Source organism: Neurospora crassa, linkage group I (assembly GCF_000182925.2).
Source record: "Neurospora crassa OR74A linkage group I, whole genome shotgun sequence".
NCBI classification, from domain to species: domain Eukaryota; kingdom Fungi; phylum Ascomycota; class Sordariomycetes; order Sordariales; family Sordariaceae; genus Neurospora; species Neurospora crassa.
The window spans coordinates 7,941,596-7,967,465 of NC_026501.1; the positions used below are offsets into that span (position 1 = coordinate 7,941,596).

General features: G+C 52.7%; 7 protein-coding genes and 2 non-coding genes across 10 annotated transcripts; 5 read left to right on the plus strand and 4 right to left on the minus strand.

Moving 5' to 3' along the window:
* The first annotated feature begins 579 nt into the window (after positions 1 to 579).
* NCU00579 lies at positions 580 to 5,351 on the plus strand. 2 transcript variants are annotated; one of them, XM_011394482.1, is made up of 3 exons: positions 580 to 979; positions 1,165 to 3,746; positions 3,801 to 5,351. In XM_011394482.1, the coding sequence occupies exons 2-3, from the start codon at positions 1,308 to 1,310 to the stop codon at positions 4,986 to 4,988; spliced, it is 3,627 nt and encodes a 1,208-aa protein (XP_011392784.1). In that variant the 5' UTR covers positions 580 to 979; positions 1,165 to 1,307; the 3' UTR covers positions 4,989 to 5,351. The 2 variants fall into 2 exon arrangements, with proteins under 2 accessions (XP_011392784.1, XP_011392785.1); XM_011394483.1 differs by having other exon boundaries at positions 1,238 to 3,746; positions 3,801 to 5,342.
* A 314-nt stretch (positions 5,352 to 5,665) lies between these two features.
* Positions 5,666 to 6,861, plus strand: NCU00578 (peptidyl-prolyl cis-trans isomerase-like 1). Its single transcript, XM_959646.3, has 3 exons — positions 5,666 to 5,758; positions 5,919 to 6,053; positions 6,137 to 6,861. The coding sequence occupies exons 2-3, from the start codon at positions 6,021 to 6,023 to the stop codon at positions 6,593 to 6,595; spliced, it is 492 nt and encodes a 163-aa protein (XP_964739.2). The 5' UTR covers positions 5,666 to 5,758; positions 5,919 to 6,020; the 3' UTR covers positions 6,596 to 6,861.
* NCU00577 (hypothetical protein) lies at positions 6,679 to 9,068 on the minus strand. Its single transcript, XM_959645.2, has 2 exons — positions 8,326 to 9,068; positions 6,679 to 8,256 (listed from the first exon to the last, which is right to left on the minus strand). Exons 1-2 carry the CDS (start codon positions 8,401 to 8,403, stop codon positions 7,138 to 7,140), a joined length of 1,197 nt encoding a protein of 398 aa, XP_964738.1. The 5' UTR covers positions 8,404 to 9,068; the 3' UTR covers positions 6,679 to 7,137.
* NCU14039 lies at positions 8,538 to 9,368 on the minus strand. Its single transcript, XR_897789.1, has 2 exons — positions 9,346 to 9,368; positions 8,538 to 9,242 (listed from the first exon to the last, which is right to left on the minus strand). It is a non-coding gene; the product is annotated as a ncrg87 (non-coding RNA).
* Positions 9,369 to 9,819: 451 nt separating this feature from the next.
* NCU00576 (hypothetical protein) lies at positions 9,820 to 11,890 on the plus strand. The gene has a single exon (XM_959644.3). It carries the CDS (start codon positions 9,973 to 9,975, stop codon positions 11,455 to 11,457), a length of 1,485 nt encoding a protein of 494 aa, XP_964737.1. The 5' UTR covers positions 9,820 to 9,972; the 3' UTR covers positions 11,458 to 11,890.
* A 197-nt stretch (positions 11,891 to 12,087) lies between these two features.
* NCU00575 (glucokinase) lies at positions 12,088 to 16,911 on the minus strand. The gene is made up of 5 exons (XM_959643.3): positions 15,985 to 16,911; positions 15,109 to 15,819; positions 14,276 to 14,573; positions 14,134 to 14,213; positions 12,088 to 14,075 (listed from the first exon to the last, which is right to left on the minus strand). The coding sequence occupies exons 2-5, from the start codon at positions 15,625 to 15,627 to the stop codon at positions 12,660 to 12,662; spliced, it is 2,313 nt and encodes a 770-aa protein (XP_964736.2). The 5' UTR covers positions 15,628 to 15,819; positions 15,985 to 16,911; the 3' UTR covers positions 12,088 to 12,659.
* Positions 16,248 to 17,613, plus strand: NCU14040. Its single transcript, XR_897790.1, has 2 exons — positions 16,248 to 16,306; positions 16,373 to 17,613. It is a non-coding gene; the product is annotated as a ncrg88 (non-coding RNA).
* A 1,750-nt stretch (positions 17,614 to 19,363) lies between these two features.
* Positions 19,364 to 20,047, minus strand: NCU00574 (hypothetical protein; the record flags this gene model as incomplete). The annotated part of the gene is made up of 3 exons (XM_959642.1): positions 19,364 to 19,548; positions 19,782 to 19,966; positions 20,034 to 20,047. 3 exons carry the CDS (start codon positions 20,045 to 20,047, stop codon positions 19,364 to 19,366), a joined length of 384 nt encoding a protein of 127 aa, XP_964735.1.
* A 1,779-nt stretch (positions 20,048 to 21,826) lies between these two features.
* Positions 21,827 to 25,235, plus strand: NCU00573 (hypothetical protein). The gene is made up of 4 exons (XM_959641.3): positions 21,827 to 22,958; positions 23,015 to 23,119; positions 23,187 to 24,558; positions 24,615 to 25,235. The coding sequence occupies exons 1-4, from the start codon at positions 22,389 to 22,391 to the stop codon at positions 24,812 to 24,814; spliced, it is 2,247 nt and encodes a 748-aa protein (XP_964734.2). The 5' UTR covers positions 21,827 to 22,388; the 3' UTR covers positions 24,815 to 25,235.
* Positions 25,236 to 25,870: the final 635 nt, after the last annotated feature.

Below are 25,870 nucleotides of genomic sequence, written 5' to 3' on the forward strand. Positions count from 1 at the left end.
ACACTTGAACACGATGCGTACCCCTTTTTGACCGTTGCCAGTTCATCACAACCCCCGTCCCCCGCCGTTATCACCTGTCAATCAATGGAAGTTGAGTCAACCCCACGATAGCCCACTCATCGATGCTTTGGGATTTTGGACTTGGCGGACTCTTTTTTTCTTTCTTTCTTTCTTTTTTTTTTTTTTTTTTTTTTTTTCTCTCTCTTATACATTCAGACGGCGATCATGTTGGAACAAGCAATCGAACCTATGAACGGGCGGCTGTTTCATCAAAGACCACGACACAAACCACAATGCACGTGCAGCGACGTCCCTTGTCCCCGGTATTGCCATCGGAAAAGTGTGTGTGTGTGTGTTTTGTGTGGCACTGGAATGATTCCGCCCTTCGCACGAATCCTGCCGCTTGTTGTCGCCGTCCTGCATGGCGTCCGTCCACTAGGCAAGCGAACAACGTCATTTCTTTTTGAGAGCTAGGATTAGCATCGCCGCCATGCTGGTCTTGGTCCTTGCCCTCTTGGAAATATATCCACTCTGCCTCCGCCCATGATATGTAGTACAGGTCCCTGGACGTCTTGTCTGCAACCGTACCCAAGAAGAGACCCAAGCTCCTTGCTCAAATCAATGCTTTGACCCGCAATACGGAGTCTCATAATTATGTGGCATAGTGAAACACGTTGTCGATACCAAGCAGCGTAGCTAGGTGTCCTCTGGTCCCTTTTTCTGACGGCAATCTCTGGAGGTCTGGACTTCTTGTTACCTTGATCTCAGTGTTGCTGTTGCAACTTGCAACTTCAACAACAAACAAACAAACAGTCTTCCCTGTCTATCCTTATCCTCGAGTCCCGTCCATAGTGCGGGGGTAACCTGTGCTAGCGACACTTTCACACTCTCTTTGCATTTCTTGATTCAGTCCCTCTTCACCTGGCAACACCTTTTTAATTCACAAAACTCCGATCGCAATGTCTGAGACCGGCGAAAGGTGAGTGCATGTTTGCTTGTGGTGCGGGCGTTAAACCGGCCTGACTGCACCATCATTCAGTTCCAACCCGCATCCTGTTCACCCCACCTGCCCGCATCCTCCTTGCCCTGTTTACGCTACTCCAGTTCTCAAGCTCTCGTCGCTTCCTTCCCACTCCCTGGCTTCAGTTTTGACAGCAGACACAGCAACTACAACGATCGCCAGTTGATGATCTAGCTTGATTCACTTCAACATCAATTAATACCTATCTTGTTGCAGCCTCCACAAACGATCCAAATCCGCCGCCCGCTCGCTCCTTAGCAGGCGCAAGCCGCCCGTCGACGACGACATGGCCTCCGACGACGGCCGGAGAGCGTCTGGCTCTTATTCTACACCTCAGAACATCCAAATCCCCAGCCAACAGGCGTCCAGAGGTCACTCTTCCAGACTGTCTACCACTGGCAGCGTCTTAGGCCGAACCGTCTCGAACCACCAAGCCTCACCTTCCGTCGGCGGAGCAAGGTCGCCATCCATGCTTTTTGACAAAGGAGCCGCGGCCTCTCTTGAGTCCTCCGTACGCAAGTTCCGTATCGTTGAAGCTCTTCGCAACGGCGACACAGCCTCGATTTCCAGAGCCATCCGCGATACTGCCGAGCACAACCCTCGCATGAGCATTTCGTCCGCCATTACCGGCCCTCTCGAAGACACCACGATTCTCCATTTGGCTATCCAGTGTGCCGAACAGACTGTTGTCGAGTACGTCTTGTCAGATGGTGCTGGCTCCCTCGATATCAATGCTCGCGACAAAGACGGAAATACCCCTTTGCACATTGCAGCCCAACAGGGACGAACCCACATCGTTCGTCAGCTCCTCGAGCACAAGGATATCAACGATGCCATCGCGAACCATCAAGGGCGGTTACCCATCGATCTCGCTCGTAATCCTGACATTTTTCAGCAACTCCAGCTCGCCAGATCGTTGTTTGCCGAGGACAAGGTTCGGCAGGTGCAGGACCTCATCCTCCATGGCGACTTTAAAACTTTGGAGGAGGTCTTGGAAGAGCCGCGTTTCAAGACTGTCCTCGACATTAACAGCACCGAATTCGCCGCCGAGTCGGCCACGGTCGAGAGCGGCGGCACGCTCCTCCACGAAGCCGCGCGTCGCAGAAACACAAAGCTAATCCAGGTTCTACTGCTGCACGGAGCAGACCCGTTCCGCAGAGATCGTAATGGCAAGCTCCCACAGGATGTCACAAAGGACGAGATTACAAAGGCTATGCTCAAAAAGTCCCCCGCTGCTGTGGCTGCCCAGAGGGGCATTCAAGAGAAGGCCGTTTTGGGATCAGCCACACATGGGGCAGCTGCTGCGGCGTCCGGTGATCCTATGGCGGGAAGAGAAGCTCGCGAGATGAAGGGATATCTGAAGAAGTGGACCAACTATCGAAAGGGATACCAGCTTCGTTGGTTCGTACTGGAGGATGGCGTCTTGAGTTACTACAAGCACCAGGATGACGCAGGTTCTGCCTGCCGTGGTGCTATCAACATGCGCATAGCCAAGCTTCATATGACCCCTGATGAGAAAACCAAGTTCGAAATTATAGGGAAAAACTCGGTCAAGTACACTCTGAAGGCCAATCACGAAGTCGAGGCAAAGCGTTGGTTCTGGGCTCTCAACAACTCCATCCAATGGACCAAGGACCAGGCCAAAGAGGAAGAGAGACAGCGTGTCCGCAATGCCGAACTCTTGAAGCAAGCAAAGGCGGAGCATGCCCATAGCGTATCTGACGCCGGCAGCGACAATGCTAGTTTCGTCGAGCACCGCCGTCAGAGTGTGCAGCTTTCTCGGATGCATTCAACGGCCAGGGCGTCCAGAGCCTCCTATGTCGCCAGTGGCAACGGAAGCAACGAAGAGGATGACTTTGTCGATGCCGGAACCGAAGCGGACAAGGGTGAGCATCACCACGCGGATGACGATGACGATGACTATGGGGAGGGTTCGAGCGGGCAGGATGTTCCATCGGCAAACAAGGATGCTTTCAACATCACTGCACAGTCTGCAAGACTGCAGCTCGACACCATGGCACAAGTCACCGCAGCCTTGATGGCGGAAACCAACAAGAACTCCGACCTCAGGTTGTCGGACCCCAAGGCCTCTCAAGCCCTAGCTACCTATGATGCTGCAATCCGCTCTCTTACGGGACTTGTCGGCGACCTCCTGCGCATCTCCAAGGATCGCGACGCGTACTGGCAGTACAGACTTGACCGCGAGAGTGAAATGCGCCAGATGTGGGAGGAAAGCATGGCCCAAGTTGCCAGGGAGCAGGAAGCTTTGGAGGCTCGGGTTGGCGAGGCCGAGGCAAAGAGGAAGATCACCAAGCGTATCCTCAAGGAAGCTCTTGGGTCAGGCATTATTGACGAGGGCCAAGTGAAGGCAACTGCACCAACTGTTGCCGCTGCTGCCGAGGCCACTGATGAGGCCGACGCCGAACAGGCTGATGCCAGACCACAGTCGCCGGTCCAGAGCATTCGCCGTCAAAAGACCATCAGGGATCAGGTGGCAGAGTTGTCTGACTCGGACTCGGATGAGGAAGAGTTCTTTGATGCGGTCGACGCCGGTACCGTCGAGGTTTCGCAGCTTCCTCCTTCGGAGCCTGTGGCTTCGCAGAGCGACACCCAACTTGTCATCTCAGACGGCACAGATATCAGTGACTCGTTTAAGGGATACGAGAACGGCATAAGGACCAAGTTGAAGATGGATGCGGACAACAGACCCACTATCTCGCTCTGGGTAAGTTTGGGTTACCATTCTGGATATTAAACATTGTACTAACATGAAGTCTAGGGCATCCTCAAATCCATGATTGGCAAGGACATGACCAAGATGACCCTGCCCGTATCCTTCAACGAGCCCACCTCACTCCTCTACCGCTGTGCTGAGGACATGGAGTACGCCGACCTCTTGGATCTAGCCGCTGATCGCGCTGATTCCATTGAGCGTTTGATCTATGTTTCCGCCTTCGCTGCCAGTGAATACGCATCCACCATTGGTCGCGTTGCTAAGCCATTCAACCCACTTCTTGGTGAGACCTTTGAGTATGTGAGACCGGACAAGAACTACCGCTTCTTCATTGAGCAGGTTAGCCATCACCCGCCCATCGGTGCAGCCTGGGCCGAATCTCCCAAGTGGACCTACTACGGAGAATCGGCAGTCAAGTCCAAATTCTACGGCAAGTCCTTCGATGTCAACCCTCTCGGTACCTGGTTTCTTAAGCTCAGGCCGACTTCCGGCGGCAAGGAGGACCTTTACACCTGGAAGAAGGTCACTTCATCCGTGATTGGCATCATCACCGGTAACCCCGTGGTTGACAATTACGGTGTGATGGAGATCAAAAACTGGACCACCGGCGAGGTTTCCTACGTCGAGTTCAAGCCCAGAGGTTGGACCAAGTCGAGTGCCTACCTGATTGGTGGCAAGATCCTCGATGCCAACGGTCAGGTCCGCGTCAGCTTGGGTGGTCGCTGGAACTCCAAATTCTACGCCCGCTTGACACCTGGTTACGAGGCCACCATTGAGGAGAAGTCCGGAAACGAGACGGTCCATCAGGGCAGCATCAATGACCCATCTAAGGCCTTCCTTATCTGGCAGGCTAACCCCCGCCCCACCGGCATTCCCTTCAACCTGACTCCCTTCGTCGTCACCTTTAACCACCTCGACGATAACCTCAAGCCTTGGCTCGCCCCCACGGATTCTCGCTTCCGCCCCGATCAGCGTGCTATGGAAGAGGGCGAGTACGACTTTGCAGCGACGGAAAAGAACAGACTCGAGGAGGCCCAGCGTGCGCGCCGCAAGGCTCGCGAGAGCAAGGGCGAGGAGTTTAAGCCCGCGTGGTTCACCAAGGCGCGGTGCGAGATCACAGGTGAGGAGTACTGGCAGTTCAACGGCGAGTACTGGAACAGGCGCGCGAAGGCTGGTCCGAATGGGGACCCCAGTGCTTGGCAGGGTCTGGAGCCCATTTTCCAGGATGCTTAGTATGTTGTTGGTGAGTTGGATGGGATGCTTGATCAATCTTCTTTGAGTCCTGTGAAGAAGAAGAAGAAGAAGAAGAAGGGACGTTGGGCGAGGTGGCGGTCTCGGTCTCTTAGTCGTGTGTTGGAGTAGGGGCGGTGGTTTGATACAGTATACGTAAACGGAGGTTTGAGCGTGTGGTATCCTTGAATATTAACAGAAGGATGAGTTCGGGTGTCCCCTATAACTGGTGTAATACAGAGACGATCTATTCACGTCCCACGTTGAACAGTTGTTGAAGACGAGGCGTGACTTCATTACTTTATGACAGTAGCTCGTACATAATATCTTTATGCATTACTTTTATGTACGTGTTCCATGTTGCACAGAAACTTTTAAAAGAATCAACTCTTTGGATTTAGTGCTGTCTGTTTCTAGAACGGGTGTAACCATTTAGAGGACTACAAATAGTACGATTAATCAATCTTCCTTTCCACCACCGCATTGAATTTCACCCAGCACCGGATGCTCACTACCCTATGGCGTACAGTGAATTGCACTGTGTGATAATCGCGCAAGTTGGCACTTAAGCCGCGAAGGCAGACAGTGCCCACATATACCCAAACTGTATTGGTAAGGCTTCATTCCGGAACGTATGCACTGACCATATCATGGAATGTCGCCGCATCAACATTGACTTGTTTAGAACCTTGTCGAAGGACGACTTCACAATTTCACATTGACAACGAATTTTACATACAAGACCAGGTATCGCAGATTATTGAGATCAATATGTATGAAAGATAAATTTTCGCTTTTCAATCCACCCCAGCTCTTCATCCCATACGCTGATCCAGCCACAACCATGAACCATCTCCCCCCCCCCCCCCCCCCCCCCCCCCCCGACCCTTCTCAGACCTCACAAAATAATTCTGTCTCTAATCACAACCACAGTAACCAAGTGAGCTCAAACAAAAAAACTCACAAAACAACCACCAACAAACACACCGCAACCGATTACCTAGAATAAAAAGCCATCAATAGCTGCTATCAAAAATGGCCACCGACGTCGCTGTTGAAACCACCATGGTACCTTACCTTGTTCCCCTCACCTCACCTCACCCATTCATTGATCCTCAACTCTAACCCTCCTTCTCTCATCAACCCTCCAGGGCACCTTCACCCTAGAACTCTACACCAACCACGCCCCCAAAACGTGCAAGAACTTTGCCACTCTCGCCGACCGCGGGTACTACGACTCCACCGTCTTCCACCGAATCATCAAGGACTTTATGATCCAAGGCGGCGACCCCACGGGGACCGGCCGGGGTGGTTCCTCCATCTACGGCGAGAAATTCGAAGACGAGATCCACCCTGGCCTGAAACATACCGGCGCGGGGGTGTTGAGCATGGCGAACGCGGGCCCGAATACCAACGGGAGCCAGTTTTTCATTACGCTAGCGCCGACGCCTTGGTTGGATGGGAAACATACGATTTTTGGACGCGTGAAAAAGGGAATGGGGGTTATCAGAAGGATGGGCATGGTGCCGACTGATAAGGAGGATCGGCCGGCGACGGAGGTGAAGATTGTAAAGGCGAGGGTGGTGAGGGAGGAGGATATGGAGGCTTGACGTCGACCGGGAGAGTGAGTGAGGGACTGAGACCAGGGATGAGAATGGGGGTGCGGAGTTCAAGTGCATGTGGGCCTGGAGAGCTCAATGAACTACTTTTTGGGCAAAATGAGCTGCCACGTTGTTGCGCTCATTTACAGTAGTTGGGATATACCAAAAGCCCCACGGTCAACCTCATCTTCTCAGGCAATCTATATGCATCATACAGCTGTAAAAGACAAGAAAAATGTGTGACCAGGTAACTCTGATTTCATCCTGGTCTGGCCAACGTGCGTTGCCCTATCACGGCAGAAAGCTACTTATTTGACATATATTGATTGGGTCGGTATGCGACATCTCGATTATCCTCTGAGGGCTCTGTCCGATTTCCAATCCTTGAGCAATGTCTATTTTTGGGACAAGAATGGGGTATAATGTATAAGTGCGTGTATAGGTAATGCCCAAAACAGAGTTTTTTTTTTTTTTGTTTCCTCCCGTGGTTACGAAAAACAGTCCATCGTTAGTCAGTGTTAGAGTCAGTTAGAGTCAGACACCTCCCAGATCTAATGAGGCGGCGAAGACATTCTTCCCGTGGATTCTGTCTCGTGATCCTTTTCTTTCTTCCCTAGTTTCTTCCCCGGGGCATTCAACTGCGGCTTTGTGCCTAGTCCGATCTTCAGCTTCTTAACAGGAGATGCACCTTTTGCCGGTGTCGTCTTCTTGGGAACCACCTGAACGGTGGAGTTCTTTACGTCATCGTCATCCACGCTCTGCTCAACGCTCAGCATCGAACTGGTCTTTATCTTGTCCTTCTTAAGGGGCGGCGTCGACTTGGTCTTCAAAATGACCTTCTTGGGTAGAGCGGTCGGCTTGAGCTTCTTCTTCTTAGCACTGATAGGATCAGCTTCATCTCCATCCTCGTCAAATTCATCACCATCTCGCTTCCTCGGACTAGTTGCCCGGCTCGTTGGTACGGGCGTTCCCTTTTGACTTGCTGGCGGAGTGTTGTCGTTGTTCTGACTTCCACCGTTGCTCCCACCGTTACTAATCTTCTGAGCCGCTGCTCTACTAGCGTTTCGCCCACTATTGCCAATGCAAGAGCCCATGTGATTATTGAGACGTGTCACCAGGATACAACGCTTGCACTTGGAGCAAGTAGCGCTGGGGAAGCTGAGCACGTTAGGCGGGCGGTCCTTGGCACTTCCCTCCATGGCTGCCACGGCTGCAGGATCGTTGGGGTCCATCTTTTTCTCCATGTCCTTCTTTTTCTTTCCTCGGCCGGGGCCAGGCTGAACCCAGGTCTGGCCATAAATGTCGAAGCCTGGCTTTTCAATATAGGGGTGCCTTTTGCAATAAGTAACGTTCGGGTCTGGTTTTTGGGCTCCTTTGCCATCTGTAGGATGAAGCAGACGGGGGAGTTGACACCGTGGACACAAAATCTCCTTTGTAGTCTTTAGCGGATTGCCCTTCAACGTAACGTGTCCGTCCTTGTACAGAGCAGCGTCGGTTTCCACGACAATCTCGGGCCGCGCATCAGGGGTCGATAGATCGGAGTTCTCCATAGCGAGCTTTTCGACTTTGATGGCCGCCGTCCTCATCTTCGCGGTTTTTTCGTCTTGGTGTACCTTGAGGACTAGGTCGTGAAGGATATTGTAAAGCAAATCGTCCACAACGGAGTATGCCTACAGGGAGGACAAGAAAGGGTCAGTACAAGTCTCTGGCTCAATCTTGTTCGATGCAAAAATGCTTACGAGCTTGTCTAGACTCCCGACATCTTCAGGGGCAACGACAATACCAGCCCTGCCGGTCCTGTCCCCTTCTGACGACATCTTGACAACGACAGACGCCCTCCTAAATTAGATGGGGACTGATCGACACCCCTGGAATAGCCGGTGAGAATTTGGCAGCTGTCGTATGAGATGGTCCTCGCGTGACGTGTGGAAGTAGTGGATTTGTCGCGACTCTCTTCACCCTTCCAGGCTCGGGTGATGCAGGGCAGGCCGAGCCAAAGTTGGAGTTCGACTGGCGTAGCGGGTGGGAGATGCGGTTCGCCGGTACCTAGTTTTCGGTTTTCAGGTGCTGATCGGAACGAGCCTTTGGTCCACGCACGAAGAGGTGGCCTTGAAGCATCCACGGGTCGTTCAACTCGGCTGCGGCAAGCCGAAACCGTCAAACTGCACTTAGTGGTGCGTGTTCGTTCTCGAAAGCCTCCAGTGGTGATGGGGGCAGGAAGGTTCAATACCGACTGGGACCGGTATTGTGTGGCAATGTTCAATTGACTAAGCCGCAATATGTTCGGAAGCCGTAAATAAGCCGATACGCCCGTGAGATGGAGTGGTGTTTGAAAGATTGACGTTATTGTAGGTGGTGACGGAATTTCGTGCCCAAAGCTTGGTTGATGGGAAAAATGTCCATCCACGGCGATATTCGGCAGGTCGCGGTTTTGTGGTAGTTGTGTCCATGCACAAGTTGTAGTGGGCTTCAGGCGTGTGAGCACTGGCGGACAGTGGAGCATATGAGTCCATCAGGCGGCTACCCTACAACCAGCCAAGGAAGGGAAGTGGAAGCAAAAGCAGTTTCCATGCTCCCTTCCACCTCGCCGCGGCCCGGGATTGGTCGTGTCTTCGTGCCTGCCGCGGACGCCCTTGGTGGTTGCTTGTGCTGGTACCTGAATTTCAGTGTTATTCCATGTTATCTACAACATATTGATACCGCGACTGGACTTTGTCGGTTCCCTTAGACAGGATATTTGGGCTGCAAGTTAGACTCACATTCATTGGTTACTATGAGTGAGAGAGGTAAGGACTACTGTCCAGCCCAGTCCATACAACTCATGGAATGTTGTTGCATGGGAATTGTCTTATACCCGCACTACTGGTAGAAGCCGTCCAAGGTGGGCATATGCCTCGGTCTCCGAACCACCCGACCATCTCATACACACAGAACATCATTGAAAGCCCTCCAAAACCAAGCACGTGCTGTGTTTTTGTCAAGGTATGAACGCGGAGTGCATTCCGCCTCTTCATCCTCCCGTTGTGTGTTGCCATTACATGTGGGGCGACACAAGGTGTCAGAACAGCCTGGTCTGGATCATTGCCCATCCTTTGTTGTGTACACTACTACGTACGTATGTAGTGTAGGTATCGCTGCCGGGTGGGCCAGGGGTACAATGGTGGTGTCCCTGAATGTCTTCTAAAATGCGTCTGCGACATGTGCTGGTGGGCCAGACTTCATGACTGACACGACGGTTATTTACATACACTCCCCTCGTCGTGACCACGACAACATTGGTCATTTTCCTCTTTCAGCCGTTCTTTCCCTCTTTATTTTTCAAAACCGCTTTCTCCCTTTATCGTCCTTTGTAAATTCTGCTTTCTCGGTTTCCACCTACTTTCAGCATGTCGCGTGGTCAACAACCCTCGATACTGTCATTTTTCCAACCCCGGCAGCAGCAGCAACAACAACCTCAACATGCCCCAGACTGCGTGAACGGTGCAGCAACAACGGCAAGCATGCTTCCGAAAACCCCCGTACCACCACCACCAGCTCCTCCTCCCTCTTCTCTCACCTCGGCCCCACCGCCGCAACAAGTTCCAGCTCGTCCCGGCCTTGGGCTTGTCACGGCTACTCTCCCGGCCAACATCCCCGTTCTCCCATCCCCACCGTCGATCCCCTCGCAAGCCAACATAGTCGCGGTGGCCGAGCACCACATAGCCGCCCTCCGCCGGATCAATTCGCTCCTCCTTCAAGTCGCCTACCCAGACGCCTTCTACGCCAAGGTTCTCGAACCGCTTGCCTCAGGTCTCTTCTCGCGCGTCATCCTCTGGAGCGACGACCCTACTTCCGAGCCCAAAGTCATTGGCGGCGTCGTCTGTCGGCTCGAACCGAACCCTTTCTTAGACCCCAACGGGCAACCGCAGGCTCCCCGAATACAACAAAACCAGCCGGGCCCATCAGCTCCCATCGACTACCCTTACCACGCCATTTACATTCAATCGCTCGCCCTCCTCTCCCCCTACCGATCCCTCGGTCTGGCTGCCGCCGCGCTTGAACACATCATCGCCAGCGCCTCGATTCTGCCCGCCGCGGGCTCTACCATCAACGTGCGAACCATCTACGCCCACGTGTGGACCGAAAACGAGGAAGGACTCCAGTGGTACGGACAGCGAGGCTTCCGGACCGAAGGTCGCGACCCAGTGAGGGGGTATTACTTCAAGCTACGACCGGACACGGCTTGGATTGTGCGTAGAGACATTGGAGAACACGGTAGACAAGCACAAGCACAAGAACCGTTAGGGGCAGCGAACTACTCTTTACCGAAACGAAACCCCAACCACCTCCTCCAACAACAACAACAACAACAACAACAACAACAACAACAACAACAACAACAACAACAACAACAACAACAACAACAACAACAACAACAACAACAACAACCCACCGGAATGATCATGACTTCCAGTACCACAACCGCCACCGCCTCGGCCACGGCCACGGGCGTCCTAGCAGCCGCTGTCAACCTACCCTCTTTGACTACACCACCACCAAAAACCCCGGTAGCACCTCCTCCGAGCTCGTCAACATCAACATCCGCCTCAACACCAGCCTTAGCCCCTCCCTCGACGACAACAACATCAACAACAAGACCACCCCTCAGCCGCCCCTCGACCGGCATGTCGTACCAAAACACGCGACCGGAAACCGAATGGAACGACTTGCCGCCGGAGATGGTCCAGCTCAACGTTCCCGGTAGTGGTTCCGGTGCCGGTGCCAGCGCGACAGCCTCGGGGGCCACTAGTGCAGTTAGCTCGAGGAGTAGTTCGGTGGCGCCCAAGAAGAAGAAGGGGAGGGCGTATCCTAGTGCTGCTTTTGGGCAGTAGGGAAATGTTGTCTGACCTTGTAGTACCTTCCGTCTTCTGCTGCCGCCCTCTGACTGCTGCAGACCAATGAAGTAATAACAACAAACGTAATGGCGATGGGACGGGGGAGATATATGCTGTTATAGAGGTAATACTATTTCGAAAAGCAAAGAAAAAAAATTGAAATAAAGGGTAGTTAAATACTGTGGGGCATAATCGGGGTTGGTAAATCCCGGACTTGAATCAGACAAAAAAGAGTTTCCAAGGAGGAGCTCCAACGAGATGGCATTCGTTGCCTACCTTGGCTATATAATTCAAAAGAAGTGTGGCTCAAATATTGACACGTAGAAAACGTGTTGTTGTATCCCTATAGAAGCAGAAACAACTTAGTTAATGTTGGCAGTAACTTGGTTGGTTATCATGAACCTCTTGAAATGATGCAAGGATGAACCAGGATGTCGTTGCTAAAACTGGTACGCCTCGTCAGAAGTGGGTGTTTGATTTTGGTATGATCGAGGTGTGAACTGTGACGGGCATTGTTTCTTCCGAACAAGAGAAAGATAAAGTGGCCAAAGAAAACCACATCATTGCTTTGCGTCGTGTTAACTGTCCAGTTCGTTCCAAGTACATTCCGAGAAAAAAACAACTGTAGTTTGGATTTCCTGTGCTCCCACCATTGGCTTGAGCAGCATCTGAGGACTCGAATCAAAGCCGTTGTTTAGAGTTGGCTACGGTTGCGAAATGCCATCATTGATAAAGGGATAACGCAAAACTGAGAGGAGGAACAACTGGTATTTCAAAAGTCACAACTTCGCTGGTTGATAGTCTTTTTGTTATACAGTAGATAACATCTCTCCGTTCCAATCCGGCTACCATTTCATGATAAAAGAGAAAAATATAAATTCAAAGCCCATCCATGCCTTGGGGGTTTCCCTAATGCGATAAACCCTAACCCAGTGACGCCTGCCCAATCAACCATACCAAAGGAAGAACATTGAAATATTTATGTGAACCTCATATCCCTTTCCAGGTTCCTCGTCCCATTGTCGTTCATCCTTACACAGCACACAAATGTTGCTCTTCGCTTAACACAGTTTTTTATGTCAACCTTCACTCCCAAACTCCTTCCCTGCGCTAAGCCATGTTCACATAACAATGCACCTCTTTCTGCGACATGTCAGTGATGTCATGCCTGGCAATGGACAAGCTGCCTTTGTGGACTCCTATTCCCCGGCGGCAAGCTCGCTATCCTCAGGCACAGCGGTCAAGTCGGTCTTCTTGGCGTTGAGACGCAGGTCGCTGATGAAGTCGGCTGTGGAAGTGCTCTTCTCCATGCGGGCGGCGACGAGAGCAATCAACGCGGCACCAACACCGGATCCATCCTTGGCAATACCGATACGGATCCGCTTGGCACCCTCCTCACCAATGCCTTTGATGACACGGAGAGCCTCGTAGATCATGTCACGGAAGTAGGGATAGTGCTCGACCAAGCTTCCGTCAACACCAATGTCGATAGGCTCATCCTGCTCGGGGTCGTTGAGTTTGCCGGTCTGCAAAACAATGGCAGCAATAGCAACAGCCGAAAGACGAGCAGCACGACGACCGATAGCACCAGCAATGGCCTTGAAAGCCTGAGCGTCCTCCAAAGAGGGGGCATAAATGTGGAGGTTGGCCTCGAGCTCCTGACGGAGGATCGACAACTCGGGGGTACTGTCAGCGGCAGCGACAGAGAGGACCGAGGTATCAAGACCCCACTGCTTGTAGATGGGGGAGTGTTCGGCAATGTTGGTAGTTGACTTCCAGTCATTGTAGCTCGAGTTATCGTCCTTGAAGAGAGCAACGTCTGGGTTCTTAAGCAGATCAATGACCGTCAATCGCAAGATCTCGCCGAGGTACATGCCCGAGACACGCTTCTCGTACATCTGAATACCGGGGTTGGGGGTGGCCAGGTCGAGCTGGACATCCCATGGTGTGTTAGGAAGGACCTTGAGCTGGTTGTCAAACGAACCCCACTCAGTGTTGATGACCATCTCTCCGGTAGATTTATCGTACTCGCCGGCTAGGGGCTTCTTGATGTTGGAAAGCTTCTCGACATAAGCTCCGTTGGTGCCAGTACCGAAGATAGCACCGAGAATAGCACCGCTCTTGCCAGGGGAAGAGTAGGAACGAGCCATCAAAGTGCCAACAGTGTCGTTGACGAGAGCAGCGACCTTGACGGGGAGATGGAGCTTGTCAATCTCCGTTTGCAGGAGGGCACAAACGTCCTTTCCAACGGCGTCTGGGATATCGAAACCCTTGGTCCAGCGAATGAGCGTACCCTTATTGATACCCAATTGTTGGACGGGGAAACTGAATGTGAAGCCGAGACGGAAGACGTTCTCGTCCTTGAAGCCCTCGGGGGAGCTCATGGTCATGCGTCTGCGGATATGTGCCTCGAAGTGCTCTCCATGATGTGTCCTGAGGAAGATTTCGACCTGCTTCGCCAAGAAAGCGAACAGCTCCTCGGCGGTCTTGGCAACCATGAGCTCTCTGGGGATAGCGACCTTGGTGTACGTCAGACGAAAGGTGGTGTCGCCGTTGAGCTGGATTGAGCAAACGCGGAAGTTGGTGCCACCGAGATCGACAGCCATGTAAAGACCCTACCATCAGAGGAGGTTAGCCATCGGTGCAGGTACTTGTCAGCAGTGTATAACCAACCTTTTCAGTGCCATTGGGGACGGCGGTGACATATGTGGGAATCTGGCTCATGCTAGCGCCATCCTTCTCGAGACCTTCGGCTGCAATCCTCAATTTGTCAGAGCTTGTTGCGGCATTTGTCTACGGCGATGGGACCACCTACCCATTTGACGAAGGAACTCTACGACGCCCTTATTGACATCTTCGTCCGAATAGTCGAACTGACCGACAACGGTCTTTGTCTGGGTCTCGAGGGCCATAGTGAGCGGGCTCGAGACTGGGGCGGGTGTGGGAAATGGGGGATGAATCTCGCACACTGCGGGTGGTTGTGGTTGGTGTGCTTGTTGCGAGAGGGCCGGGGGAGAAAACGTGGCCTTGGTTGTGAGAGGAGTCAAAGTGGATTGTCGAGATAAGAAGGAAGAATAATGAAGTGCCGAGTCGGGGAGGAGAGCCCGGAGAACCTGGGGAGTTCAGGTTAATATATGCACTGGTAGTGGTGGACGATTTCCTGTACGATGCGAGTGCTTCTCCGTGGGGAATCCTCCGTGACGGTATGATGTTAGGTGGGATGCTCGTGGAGGGGCATAATCGGTGGGGTACCAGGGGCATTGGATCGAATGCCCGCCCAGTGGAGGTCTGATGGGTACCGCGCGCAGTGGTTCCAGCCAGGTCAATTTTGGATGCAATCCGCGGCATGTCAGGTTTGTGGACGGAGCCGACTTGAACCCAACAAGCAGGAAAGCTGCACTTGTCCTGCTCGGTACGTAACTCCGAAAGTACATAGAGGTAGCAAGTGCCATGCCCACTGTCCTGGGCCGGCCGGGGGGCTTTGAAACGGAAATTCCTGGCTGGTCCGCTGCAGGCCCGAGCTTCTCGCTTGGTACTTAGGTGCAGTCCAAGGCAAAATGCCGGTAAGGAGTATACTTGGAACGGTCCGACTGAAGGAAAGCGCTAGGTAGGTAGGTAGTATGTAGGAAAGCAATGAGAGGTACTTACAAAAACGACTGCCAAAAAAACCACTGACGATGAAAGCACACGAATCAGACTGGTGAGGACACCACGGCAACTCTGGGACCATTCGCGTTTCGCTTGCGATTTGCTAACTGCACTTGGCCCGGTGGAACGAAAGCGAGTGAAGACGGCAGCTCTAGGCGAGGGAGGGCTGCCTGGGCTGGAGGGAATATCGGCACCGGCATCCGTCTGCCTCTTTCGGGCCTCTTTTTCTTCGCTGCGTGATTTCGAGATGTTGGGGTTGCCTGCCTCTGTGCTATAGTCTAGGCTGCTTTCAAGTCTGGACAGCCCGTGATGATAACGTGAGTCGTCAGCAGAGCCACGAGCCTGGACACCAGCTTTGTGTGCCGCCGCGGGGTCAGGCGCCGTGCTAGAATTTACAGAGCGCCGCCGCCTTGTCACACCAGGCATATCCAGCACGGCGCCGCCTGTGAAGCTTGCGGACGACGCATCGTCGGCTTGCATAGGTAGAGGTAGAGGTACCTCTCGGATGCGGGAAATCATGGTCGTTGATGCGGGGCAGGTCAGCTCAGGGCGCCTTGTGTGATAGGCCCAAGAGGATCGCTTGCGGGGTTATTTTGCGTCTTCAGGGCCGTGGACCTGGTTGAAACGGCCCGGATCTGGGTGGCACTGATCCAATGAGGTCATGAAAGAAGACCCGTTTCTGGGTTCGAAGATTCAAAGAACAACCTCTTCCTAGCAATCGATGTTAATGTTCCTGGACAAATCGGCACGATTGGGGATGCGAGGATGCAGTGACGCACCGCCACTTGCGGCCAAAACATGAGGTTCTCACGAGCTCAGGCCTAGCTGAGCCGCAGAACGGACCTAAAAAAAATCAAGGGGTCAAGGATCACTTACACGGGTGAGGCTGTTGACGTCGTAGAGAAGGTAGGTAGATTTTGCTGCCCAGTTTGCATGTGCTGATGCCACTCTGCAGGTTCAGGGTAGGACCGATGTCATAGCACGAGATAGGGAGTCCTGGGTGAGCAGCAGCTGATTATTGAAAAGCCTCCTAGACCTAAGACCTCGAATATTCCAACGTTCCAATTGGGTCTATTCCTGGTCTGAACGGTCCCGTGGCTTGGCCGTTCTTTGACAAAGGAGTTTTGGTGATGCGTCTGATTTTTGCAGTACTAGGCTCCCCGATGTGGCGCCTTCCGGTGACGCCTTCCTAAGTAGTGTAGGTCCTGGGTCGTTGTTCCTTTCTTCGGAGTACTGTAGCCCTAACTTTGAAATTTCGCGATAGTACCGTACGTACTCGGGGTCTCGAACACGAACTGGGGCGGCCGAGTGTTGCGACAAGGTACTAAGCGCTGGCTTCGGGCACCGAGATAGACTTCACCGCAACCGTCTGCCACGGTCCCAGATGGCTGGCGGACAAGTTGACAGAACCGGGAAAATAAAGAACGAGCTGCAAAGCCGTGCCAATACGCAGCCGGGATGCTCACCGCTTCGGAAGTTCAAACCTCTCGACCGGGTCCGTCCCGTATTTGCACACACGCTCCGTGTCCGGGCGAGTTCACAACAACAAAAAGGAGCGGAATGCCGGACGACCCAAGCACGGCGGGTTCGGTGACACTGACAGCGAGCGACGCGATGCCTTGATATAGATGTGGAGATTCTCTGGGTTTCGATGGCACCTACGTAGAGGCATGGCCCAAGGGGTACCTGGTCTCTGTCGCTCCTAGCGTGTGCTTCCCCGTGTGGACATGGCCTATACGGGCCGACAACAGTGGAGATGTGGGTGATGTGCGGTGCGCCCTCCCACGTCTCCAGGTCTCTCCCCCAAACAAATCATCCCCCAGAAATTGGGGAAGTTCGGTCAAATTGTGGTCACCCCGCGAACAGAAACTCGGGGGAAAACGCGAGAGTGGTGAATGAGCACACGACGATGGAACTCGGGAGAGCTTTGCTGAAGAACCCGCTCTGGAGTTGTAGCAGATCAAGACAAGATGTGTCACAAACGTCACCTCTCAGAAGGGACCCTTGATGACTTCTCTCTCCAACTAGCCAAAAAAGGAGGAGGGAGGGGAACGACTCAATTCAGTTCCCACAAAGTCGCACACCGCGCGGGGCAAGGGTAGGACGACCAACCTGGTCGCCGTCGAAGATTTCACCCCGACGCGTGGAACGCCGGATGGGGACTGACTCCACTGAGACTTGTTACACCGGTACACCCGACGATGGTGACGGCGCCGTCGGGCAGTGATGCGGAGGTTGTATTGGTTTCTTTCTCCGATAGCTCGCTCTGACGGCGGCGGTCCAGGCCTTTGTTTTCGGCAGTTATCACCGTGTCGAACTCGGTGCGCGGACTCAGTGTTGAACGCGATACATCACACATAACGGCGGTCGCAGCACGTTTGGGTACCATGGGCGAGAGCCTAGAATTACTGCGAGGGCTTCTGGGAACTGTCTACGGTCCCCCCTTCCACGTGCAAACATCGACAAGGTAATAGATGAAATAGGTTAAACTATTTTCTTGCAGTCACACATGTGTTACCTCCCGTACGTCAACTGTCAATATCCCCAACCATATTTCCTCGTGGTGTATCGTCCTCCAAGCCTTACGCTTCCTTATTTCCTGCATTACCCAACACGTTTTGCTGAAACAGAACCTCCCATAGCTGAACATGCGCTTGCGGCCTGCGATATTATACCACGATCAGCACCCAATGATCTTTCATCAACTCTTCTTCCAAGTGTCTCCTCAGCTGGCTGTTCCTGATAAAACAGCCACTTTGGTTTAGACCCGCAGGGGCTTCCATCCGAGCTAATATACAATTTGCGTGAGGACTGAGCGTTTTCGAGCGCTTAGTGTCCATGTCTTCACTTCTCGGGCTCATGCCATACAGCCAATTTCTTTATTCAATCATAACAGCCAAGCTGTATGCCATCTCCGCAGGGACTGACTTGTGTAAACCTTTTTTTTTTTTTTTTTTTTTTTTTTCACACTCAGCGATACCTAACCCGCCCATCGTCCTGAAAGTCTTTTCATCTTACCTCCAATACACCCGTTAATCGCCGAGCATTCTTCGATACACTCGTCAAGGGTCATCGTCTTCGTGTTCGTCAAGTTGTGAGCGACCCCGTCACCGGCATAATCGATTCTACACGTATGGTGTAATCTAGCGCCATTCTTCGTACAACTGATTATCTCGTTCACACCTAGTCAGTTTATGGGTGTTGTTGGGGTGGTTGAGGTTGCTGTTGCCGTTGCGAATGTCATTGTGGATGATGTATTTGATGAGGCGGTCCTGTGAGTTTTGGTAACTCAATGGTTGGGTAAATGAAGGTGAGGTTTGCTTGCGCTCCGGCACTGTCGCTCTCACTCTTGGTCTCAACGCCAACTTCCACTCCTCCGCCTATCGCCATCCTCACGCGAAATAGGCCTTCGCCGGCGAATAGAATGAGAAAAAAGGTTCCGTTTGATGCCGCAGATCCTCTCGTTTCTCTTGTTTGCAGGGCCCCGTAGAACGTTCGGCCTGCGATGGTGGATAGCCCATCTGCGACCCGCCGTACATTTCCAGCGAATCCCTATATCAACCCGGTTGAAGATATGCTAACGGGTATAACAACGGTTGGTATTCAGGCGGCGCTGGTGACGGTGAAGGTGAGTGGTGATGCCCGTAGGACACGGCTGTTACCCCGATGGGCAACTTCTCGGTACAAGTCATTAAAGATACTACTTCAGGTCGCCATTTCCGGAATGCGTCTTCCCCGAACTGTCGGTTACCTGCCGGTTTGCCCACAACTTATAGACCATCCACCCTGATGGATCTGGCACCGTTGCACATATACGCCGGGCGCTACATATCCACGTCGTCCACGCGCCACCAGGGGTAGAAAGCTGACTATATCAGGAGTCGTTGTGTATTCTTCCACCGTCTTGGTTCACTAAATACGACTGGAGTCGTAGTCAGCACCAACTCGATTCTGGCAGACATGGGCCGATTCCAGGACAATTTCTAGGCACCTGCATTTCGCCCACTGGTAGCGCTTACGATAGATAACTCAAAAGTTAGAGAATGGAAAAACTCGAGTCTACCGAGATATCGTTCCCGCCGTGTTTGAGTTGTTGATTGTTCACCGTAGGTGATGCCAGGTTGTGATTGAACTTTATATGGAATCAGCCAGCCCGCGCTTGCGGAAGGTGAAGATAACATGTTTTGAGTGGGCAAAGTAAAATTCAGGTCATCAGGCACAGTTGTACCTGGTCCTCTGTAGGGCGTATTCGGGTTCATCGCCGTAAGATTCGAGTAGCGGAGACATCGAGCCAAGGTACGACGTCCAGATTGAGCTTCTTCCGAGAATGAGGCTTTTCGATAAGGACGTTTGAGATGGGGCAGGGCCGACGGCCGGCGCCGGCGCTGGAAACACGTGGATCCGATGAACAGTAGTCGAAGAGTTGGGCGGCCGGAGCTGCTGTTGGAGTCAGTAGCATTTGCTACATATATAGTGCTACATATATAGTAAAGACGATTTCGAGAAAACGTAACAGAGCACTCAAGCATAACAAGAATGAAGGTGGTTGTAGGCAGGTTAACGCTCCGTATTCTTCTCACGTTGGTTTCTCGGTAGCCTTTATATCCACACATAACATGGCGGGAGGGGCGCTTCCGCATCTTGGATCAACCGATAGACACCCGCGAACCAACCCGACAGTGCAAGGATCACATCCATCGGAAGCCCGCGGCCGAGACGGTGTTGATGATGTCCCTTTGCTCCTCGAACCAACCCAGCAATGTCATTGAACCGGCAGGCAGCTCCATCACAACCAGACAAGGTTGCGGCTGAGCATTGAGCAGGAGTTTTGGCAGGCGACGAGAGGAAGTCGCAGCAGCTGTCGTGGAGGGCACTGCCAGAGCTCCTATTGGCGAGACTTGGAGAAGGAAAGCAAGGCTACATACATAGGCACAGCCATCATGAGGGCAGTTTGCCTTAATACCGCTGACAGCAAATCAATTGCTCGCAACTCTTGAGAGCCGCTTCAACAGTGAAAGTCCTACGAGACTCTTCTGAAGTCCTACCCAGGCTTGACCACTTCAGGTCTAGGTCAGGCACAGCCAAGTGACGCCATTTACTGCGTACCTAGTGTACACTACACTGCACTTCGGACGTGGGACTGGGGAGAAATTGACCCACAATTTATCCTCAGATGCGGAGGGGATCGCGCCTTGACATTCAGTTTTGAGTTGCTCGTGACTGTCAATAAAGTTTCTTCTTGAGTCAAAGGATATGGCCTGGCTGAGGGAATGAAAGGCTCATGAGCAAACAAGAGGGAGACGGGATTTGTGGAACAACCTGAAGGGTGCACGAATGGGAAAGTGGCGTTCCACGTGTTACCTTATCATATGTACCTAATCTTTCACTAGACTAGGCGTGCAGGCGTCTCTCATCACTGCAACGGCCTCAACTCGCCCCACTCTCAAGAAACAGTTTTTCGATCACTACGAGTTAGCGACCGTGATGAAGTCCAAGTGCGGTTCTACATTCTACTTTCCAATGAATGTCTAAATGGTGTTTAGAATAAGCGTCGGTATTGGTGTCCCAAGACTCGACTAGAGCAGCTACCTCATTCTGACCTCCATGGGATCTCAAGCTCTCCCCGCTATCATCCGACATACGGTGGTACCAGAGCATCAAATTGGTAGGTACATAGGTCTAGAGGGAGGGTGGCACTGTGAGAAGAGCACCGGGTACGAGTTCGTCCCATGTATTTCTTTCATCGCGAACCTCAACTGGTAGGTATTCCGACTACCTGAATTTTCGCGCGTTAACTCCACTGGATGGATGCTGTTTCAACTCGAGCGTCCACAGTACGGACAGTAACACAGCAGATTGGGGTTATTCCAGTGTCCTAATGGCGGAGAGTTACGGGAAGCTTCAGGACAGCCCATTGATCTGCTTCAGCTGTCAAATCTTCTACACTATACGGACCTGGATCTCTACCTATCAAACACCAGCTCATCGTCATGGCATATCTGATTGTCCATCTCCTGCCCCTTGGAGTTCATCTGCTCAACGTGTTCCCTTTGGTGTGTGAACCCGTTGACATTGGCTGACATCAGTCCACTCCAGGCATCTCTCATATCACAAGCCTTCTACAAAATCAACATCAAGATTCCTCTGTGACTGGCGCCAGCTCGTGATCTCGATATTTGTTCTAGTAAAGAGGTACATTAGCGGGCGCTCAGCCTTACACTCCCACCCAGATCCCTGAGTGGTTCATTGCTAGCGCCCAACTGCGGGTTTGTTCCTTTGGAGGAAGGATCCGAAACCCCACACCAGCTGGGCTGTCAGGTCTGTCCACTCTTGTCGCTGCCCTGAGGGGTGCCCGACTGCCCTGCCACTGCCCGCCAGCCCACCGCCGCCGCTACCTCTAGGTTCCATGTCCAGCATTGCCCGGGATCCCGGCCTGGACATCCCGCTCCCACCTGCGCGGGCACCCACGGCCGCAGTCGCTGCTCCAGGCACAGCAGGTCCTAGCCCAGTGTTTTGAAGTCCTTCGGTCTCACGGCGGCAGCCAACAGAGGGTTTCTTTGACTGGTTCTCATACCCTCCCTTGACACCAAGACTCATTCAATTGATCGTCGCCTCCACCCAAATCTACCATTTCGATTCGCATCAGATGTTGTCGGTAGGTTGCTGCTTTGTGCATCTTAGACTAGTTGCGAAGGACTTTGTCACTGGGCCAGCTGCACCGAGTTTGTTCAATGCCCTGTAGATTCGCTGGGTCATCCCTGGCTGGATATCTCTACAGGTACACTACAAAAGTCACGAACACGGCAGGAGTGCGGATTAGTCGCCCAGACGGAAGGAATCGCAGGCAGGCTTAGACAACTTAACCGAAGACAACAACAACACCAACAACGAGCCAAGCGCAGTTGCAGCCCCCCCATCCACAAAGCCACTGCAACCTGACACCCGACCCTGCCTCTTGTGTCCTAATTTCTCACGCCCGCTCGCCGCCATCTGCCTCTGTCTCTCTCGCAGCAGTCAGGTCTTGCTTCCTCCAGTCCCGCGTCCAGTCATTCAGTCGCCCATTCAGCTTTGCGGTCCTCGTTCCCGTCCCCGTCCGTACGGTCCCGTCCCATTCTTTGCACTTTGCTGCTTGCGCCTCTTCGACCTAGCTAAAGCCTGGCCGTCCATCCATCCATCCATCCATCCCACCCTTCGGTCGCCTGCTTGCTTGCTTGCAGTCTTTCTCCTTCCCTCGTGTCCTTTCTCCTTCCTAATCCTAATATCCCCGGCGGTCCTCCCTTATGAGTTCTATGAACTCTCGCCTGAAAGGCTTTGGTTTTGGCAAACGCAAATCGACCGCCAGCATACAGCCGAATCCTGATCATCAGCAGCAGTCGCCCACCCCGCCCCCCGGAGTAGCCCCTCAATTATCGCAGCTCTTCCAGGCCCGCCCGGGTCCTGCGCCCTCCGTTGCGTCCAACTCGTCTCAGCAAAGTCTTCCTCAAATGAATCATCCAGGCGCCGGACCACGGCCGCCCAGTTACTCCGCGAACTATCCGCCAGGTCCTCCCGGTCCTGTTGGCCGGACCAGTCCTTTGACGAACCAAGGCCCGACCCGCACGCCGCCGTCGCAAATGGTCGGCGGTCCCCCACCCATCAACACTGGGGCTCCCCCTGTCTCCGGCTATCCTCCGCCCGTCATGGGAGGTGGTCCTCCTCCTCTACAGGGAGGCCCGCCGGGATATGCTGGTGCTCAAGGATACCCTCCGCCGCCCCAGCCCACCGGCCCCGTTGCTCCCTATCGCAGCGCCGCTGCCGAGGTGGAGGGCAACAGCCGTAGCAAGGCTCAGCTCATTGTTGGTATCGACTTTGTAAGTCTACACCCAGACTAGTCTCCTCGTGCTGTTTGCTAACCTGGTAATCATAGGGTACCACCTTCTCTGGTGTCGCTTTTGCTTTCGCAACCAACAATGAGGCCAAGGAGGACATCATTACAGAGTGGCCCGGCGCAGGCTCTTACACAAAGCAAAAGGTTCGCTGACCTCCCATTGTTGGCGTACCATTCGCGTGAACCATAAAACTGATAAACTCTCGTGCAGATCCCCACCGTCCTCTACTATGACCAGTACCAGAAGGTTGTTGGATGGGGCCCCGACATTGCGGATGCCCTAGCACCAACTGGTTACCCAAAACCTGGCGTGCAAAAAGTAGAGTGGTTCAAGCTCCAGCTTATGCTGTCGGGCAACACCTATATCGATCCCATTAACCTGCCGCCTCTTCCACCTGGAAAGTCAGAGATCGATGTCGCGGCCGACTATCTGTTTAAGCTCCGCCAGGCCATGCGCGCCGCGCTCCTGAAGACTCTGGGTGAAGTCTTCAACCGTGAAGAGAGGAACATCCGCTACTATCTTACGGTTCCTGCTATTTGGAACGATGCTGGAAAGGCCGCGACGCGAGCTGCTGCCATTCAGGCTGGCTTCCTCCGCGATGAGAACGACAACCGTCTTACGCTGGTCAGTGAGCCCGAAGCCGCAGCTCTCTTCTGCTCCAAGACGGGCCTTCTGAACCTCAAGGTACACGATGCGGTTCTTATTGTCGATTGTGGTGGTGGAACGGTGGATTTGATCGCGTATGAAGTCGAGGACGAGAACCCGTTCACCGTGGCAGAATGCACCGCTGGCTCTGGTGACTCGTGCGGTTCAACTGCTCTTAACCGCAACTTCAGTAACATTCTGCGGACAAAGATCAGGAAGATGAAGCTACCTGATGGATCCAAGACTGCCGGTCGCGTCTACGCCAAGTGCATCATGGACTTTGAAAACCGAATCAAGGCCGACTTCCGGAATAACGGTCAGAAGTGGGCTGTCGACGTTGGTATCGAAGCTGAATTCCCTGAAGCAGGCATCGAAGAAGGTTATATGACGTTCACAAACGAGGAGATTCTACAATGCTTCGAGCCGGTAGTAAACCGTATCTTGGAGCTTGTCAGAAACCAAATCATTGCCATTCAAGCACAAAATCGCACGCTGCAGAACATCCTTGTCGTTGGTGGTTTCGGTGCGTCGGAATACCTCTTTCAGCAGATCAAGCTCCACGTTCCCCCGCAATTTCAGTCCAAGGTTGTCCGCCCCATGGACTCGGTCGCTGCTATCGTCAAAGGTGCCGTCACGGCTGGTATCACTGAAAGAGTTATCACTCATCGTGTCGCTCGTCGCCACTACCTCATGGCTACCCTCCAACCTTTCAAGGAGGGTTACCATCCTGAGGCGTACCGTGTTCCCTCACTCGATGGCAAGGATCGCTGCAAGTTCACGCGACAGATATTTGTCCAGAAGGGACAGAAGGTTAAGATCGGCGAGCCGGTCAAGGTTTCCTTCTTCCGTCAAGTGGCACCCGGTGCTACTCTCATGTACGAAGATATCCTGTATGCCTGCGACGATGATGTCTGCCCGGAGTATACCAAAGATCCAAGTGAGTCATCCTTTCTGCTGTTTGTTCATGACTTCAAACTGACAATGTCGAAACAGGGATTAAGGAAGTGGTAACGCTCACGTCGGATCTGTCGCGCAAGAACCTTGAGAAGGATTTTGAACGGATGGATACACCACAGGGTACCTTCTACCGTGTCTATTTCGATATCTATCTCACTTTGGACGGTTCCGAATTCAGCGCTGAGCTGGTGTGCCAAGGAGAGGTCATGGGCCGCTGCCGCGCGAGGTTCAGGTAAAAGGGGGAGTTATATCAATGTAGATGGGGTGACAGCTCTTTTATTTTCTTTCTTTATTTTTCTCTTAACTTCTCATGTCGGATCTTGAATGATACCTTTTAACGTAGCATGACAGCGGATTGTCTCGAAGCAGCAGGCGAGTTGACCACCATTCTAACTAAGGATGAGGTGTTGCTAAGAAAAGGATAGGGATCGATTGGATGCCTCAGGGAAACACGAGTGAGTAGGGGGGCAATCGATAGTAACCAAAACGGATAATATCTGATTTATCATTCAGAAAGTGCATATGTAGGTATGTTCACATCTTTCCCACCCATCAGGCAGAGTTTCAGTTGTCTTTTGGGGCCGATCCACAATCATGGCCTCAGCACGTGAAAATGCCTTAATAGTGGAACCAAACAACGTCAACCCCCCACCTAACGGTCCCTGTGCCTGTCTCCAGCCAGCTTGGTAAATCCGGGGTTCGCGAGTGGCATTCTGAGAGAATATGAGAACTGGACGAGGTCCGTGCGACCCAGGTCTAGTAAAAGGTGTGACAAGGGTACTTCTTAATATCAAGGGCACATGGCACATGGGATGGTACCGATCAAGATGAAGGAAGGTCCAACTTTAACCATCCGTGCGTCAGTGTGTGTTTAATACCCTGGCAATGACTTCCTTTTCAAGTTTCTCGTTCGTCGTCTGTGGTAAAGGAGGATGGCCACCGCATCAAACAATGGCGAATCATGCGTCGTCACTTCCTGACAGCTCCCTCAGCCCAGGAATCTCTTGCCATAATATTATCAATTCTTCAGAGCAGATGGCGGTATCAAGCTTCAGTCAATACGAACTCAAGCTGGAAACATGGCGCGGACGTACATCGCCTTAAGTTGTCTTTTCCTTTTCAGTCACCCATTTTCAACCTGCATAAGTTTCATAATCACTTCAAATCGTACACCTCACAGCAATTCTCCAGATCTCCAAGATAGCCCTATACCCTTCATGCCTCGTCTGTCGTTTTGATGCCTCCCTTTTCTCGTCTGGTGTGAATTTTTCCCTTGGTGTTCTTCCGCAAGG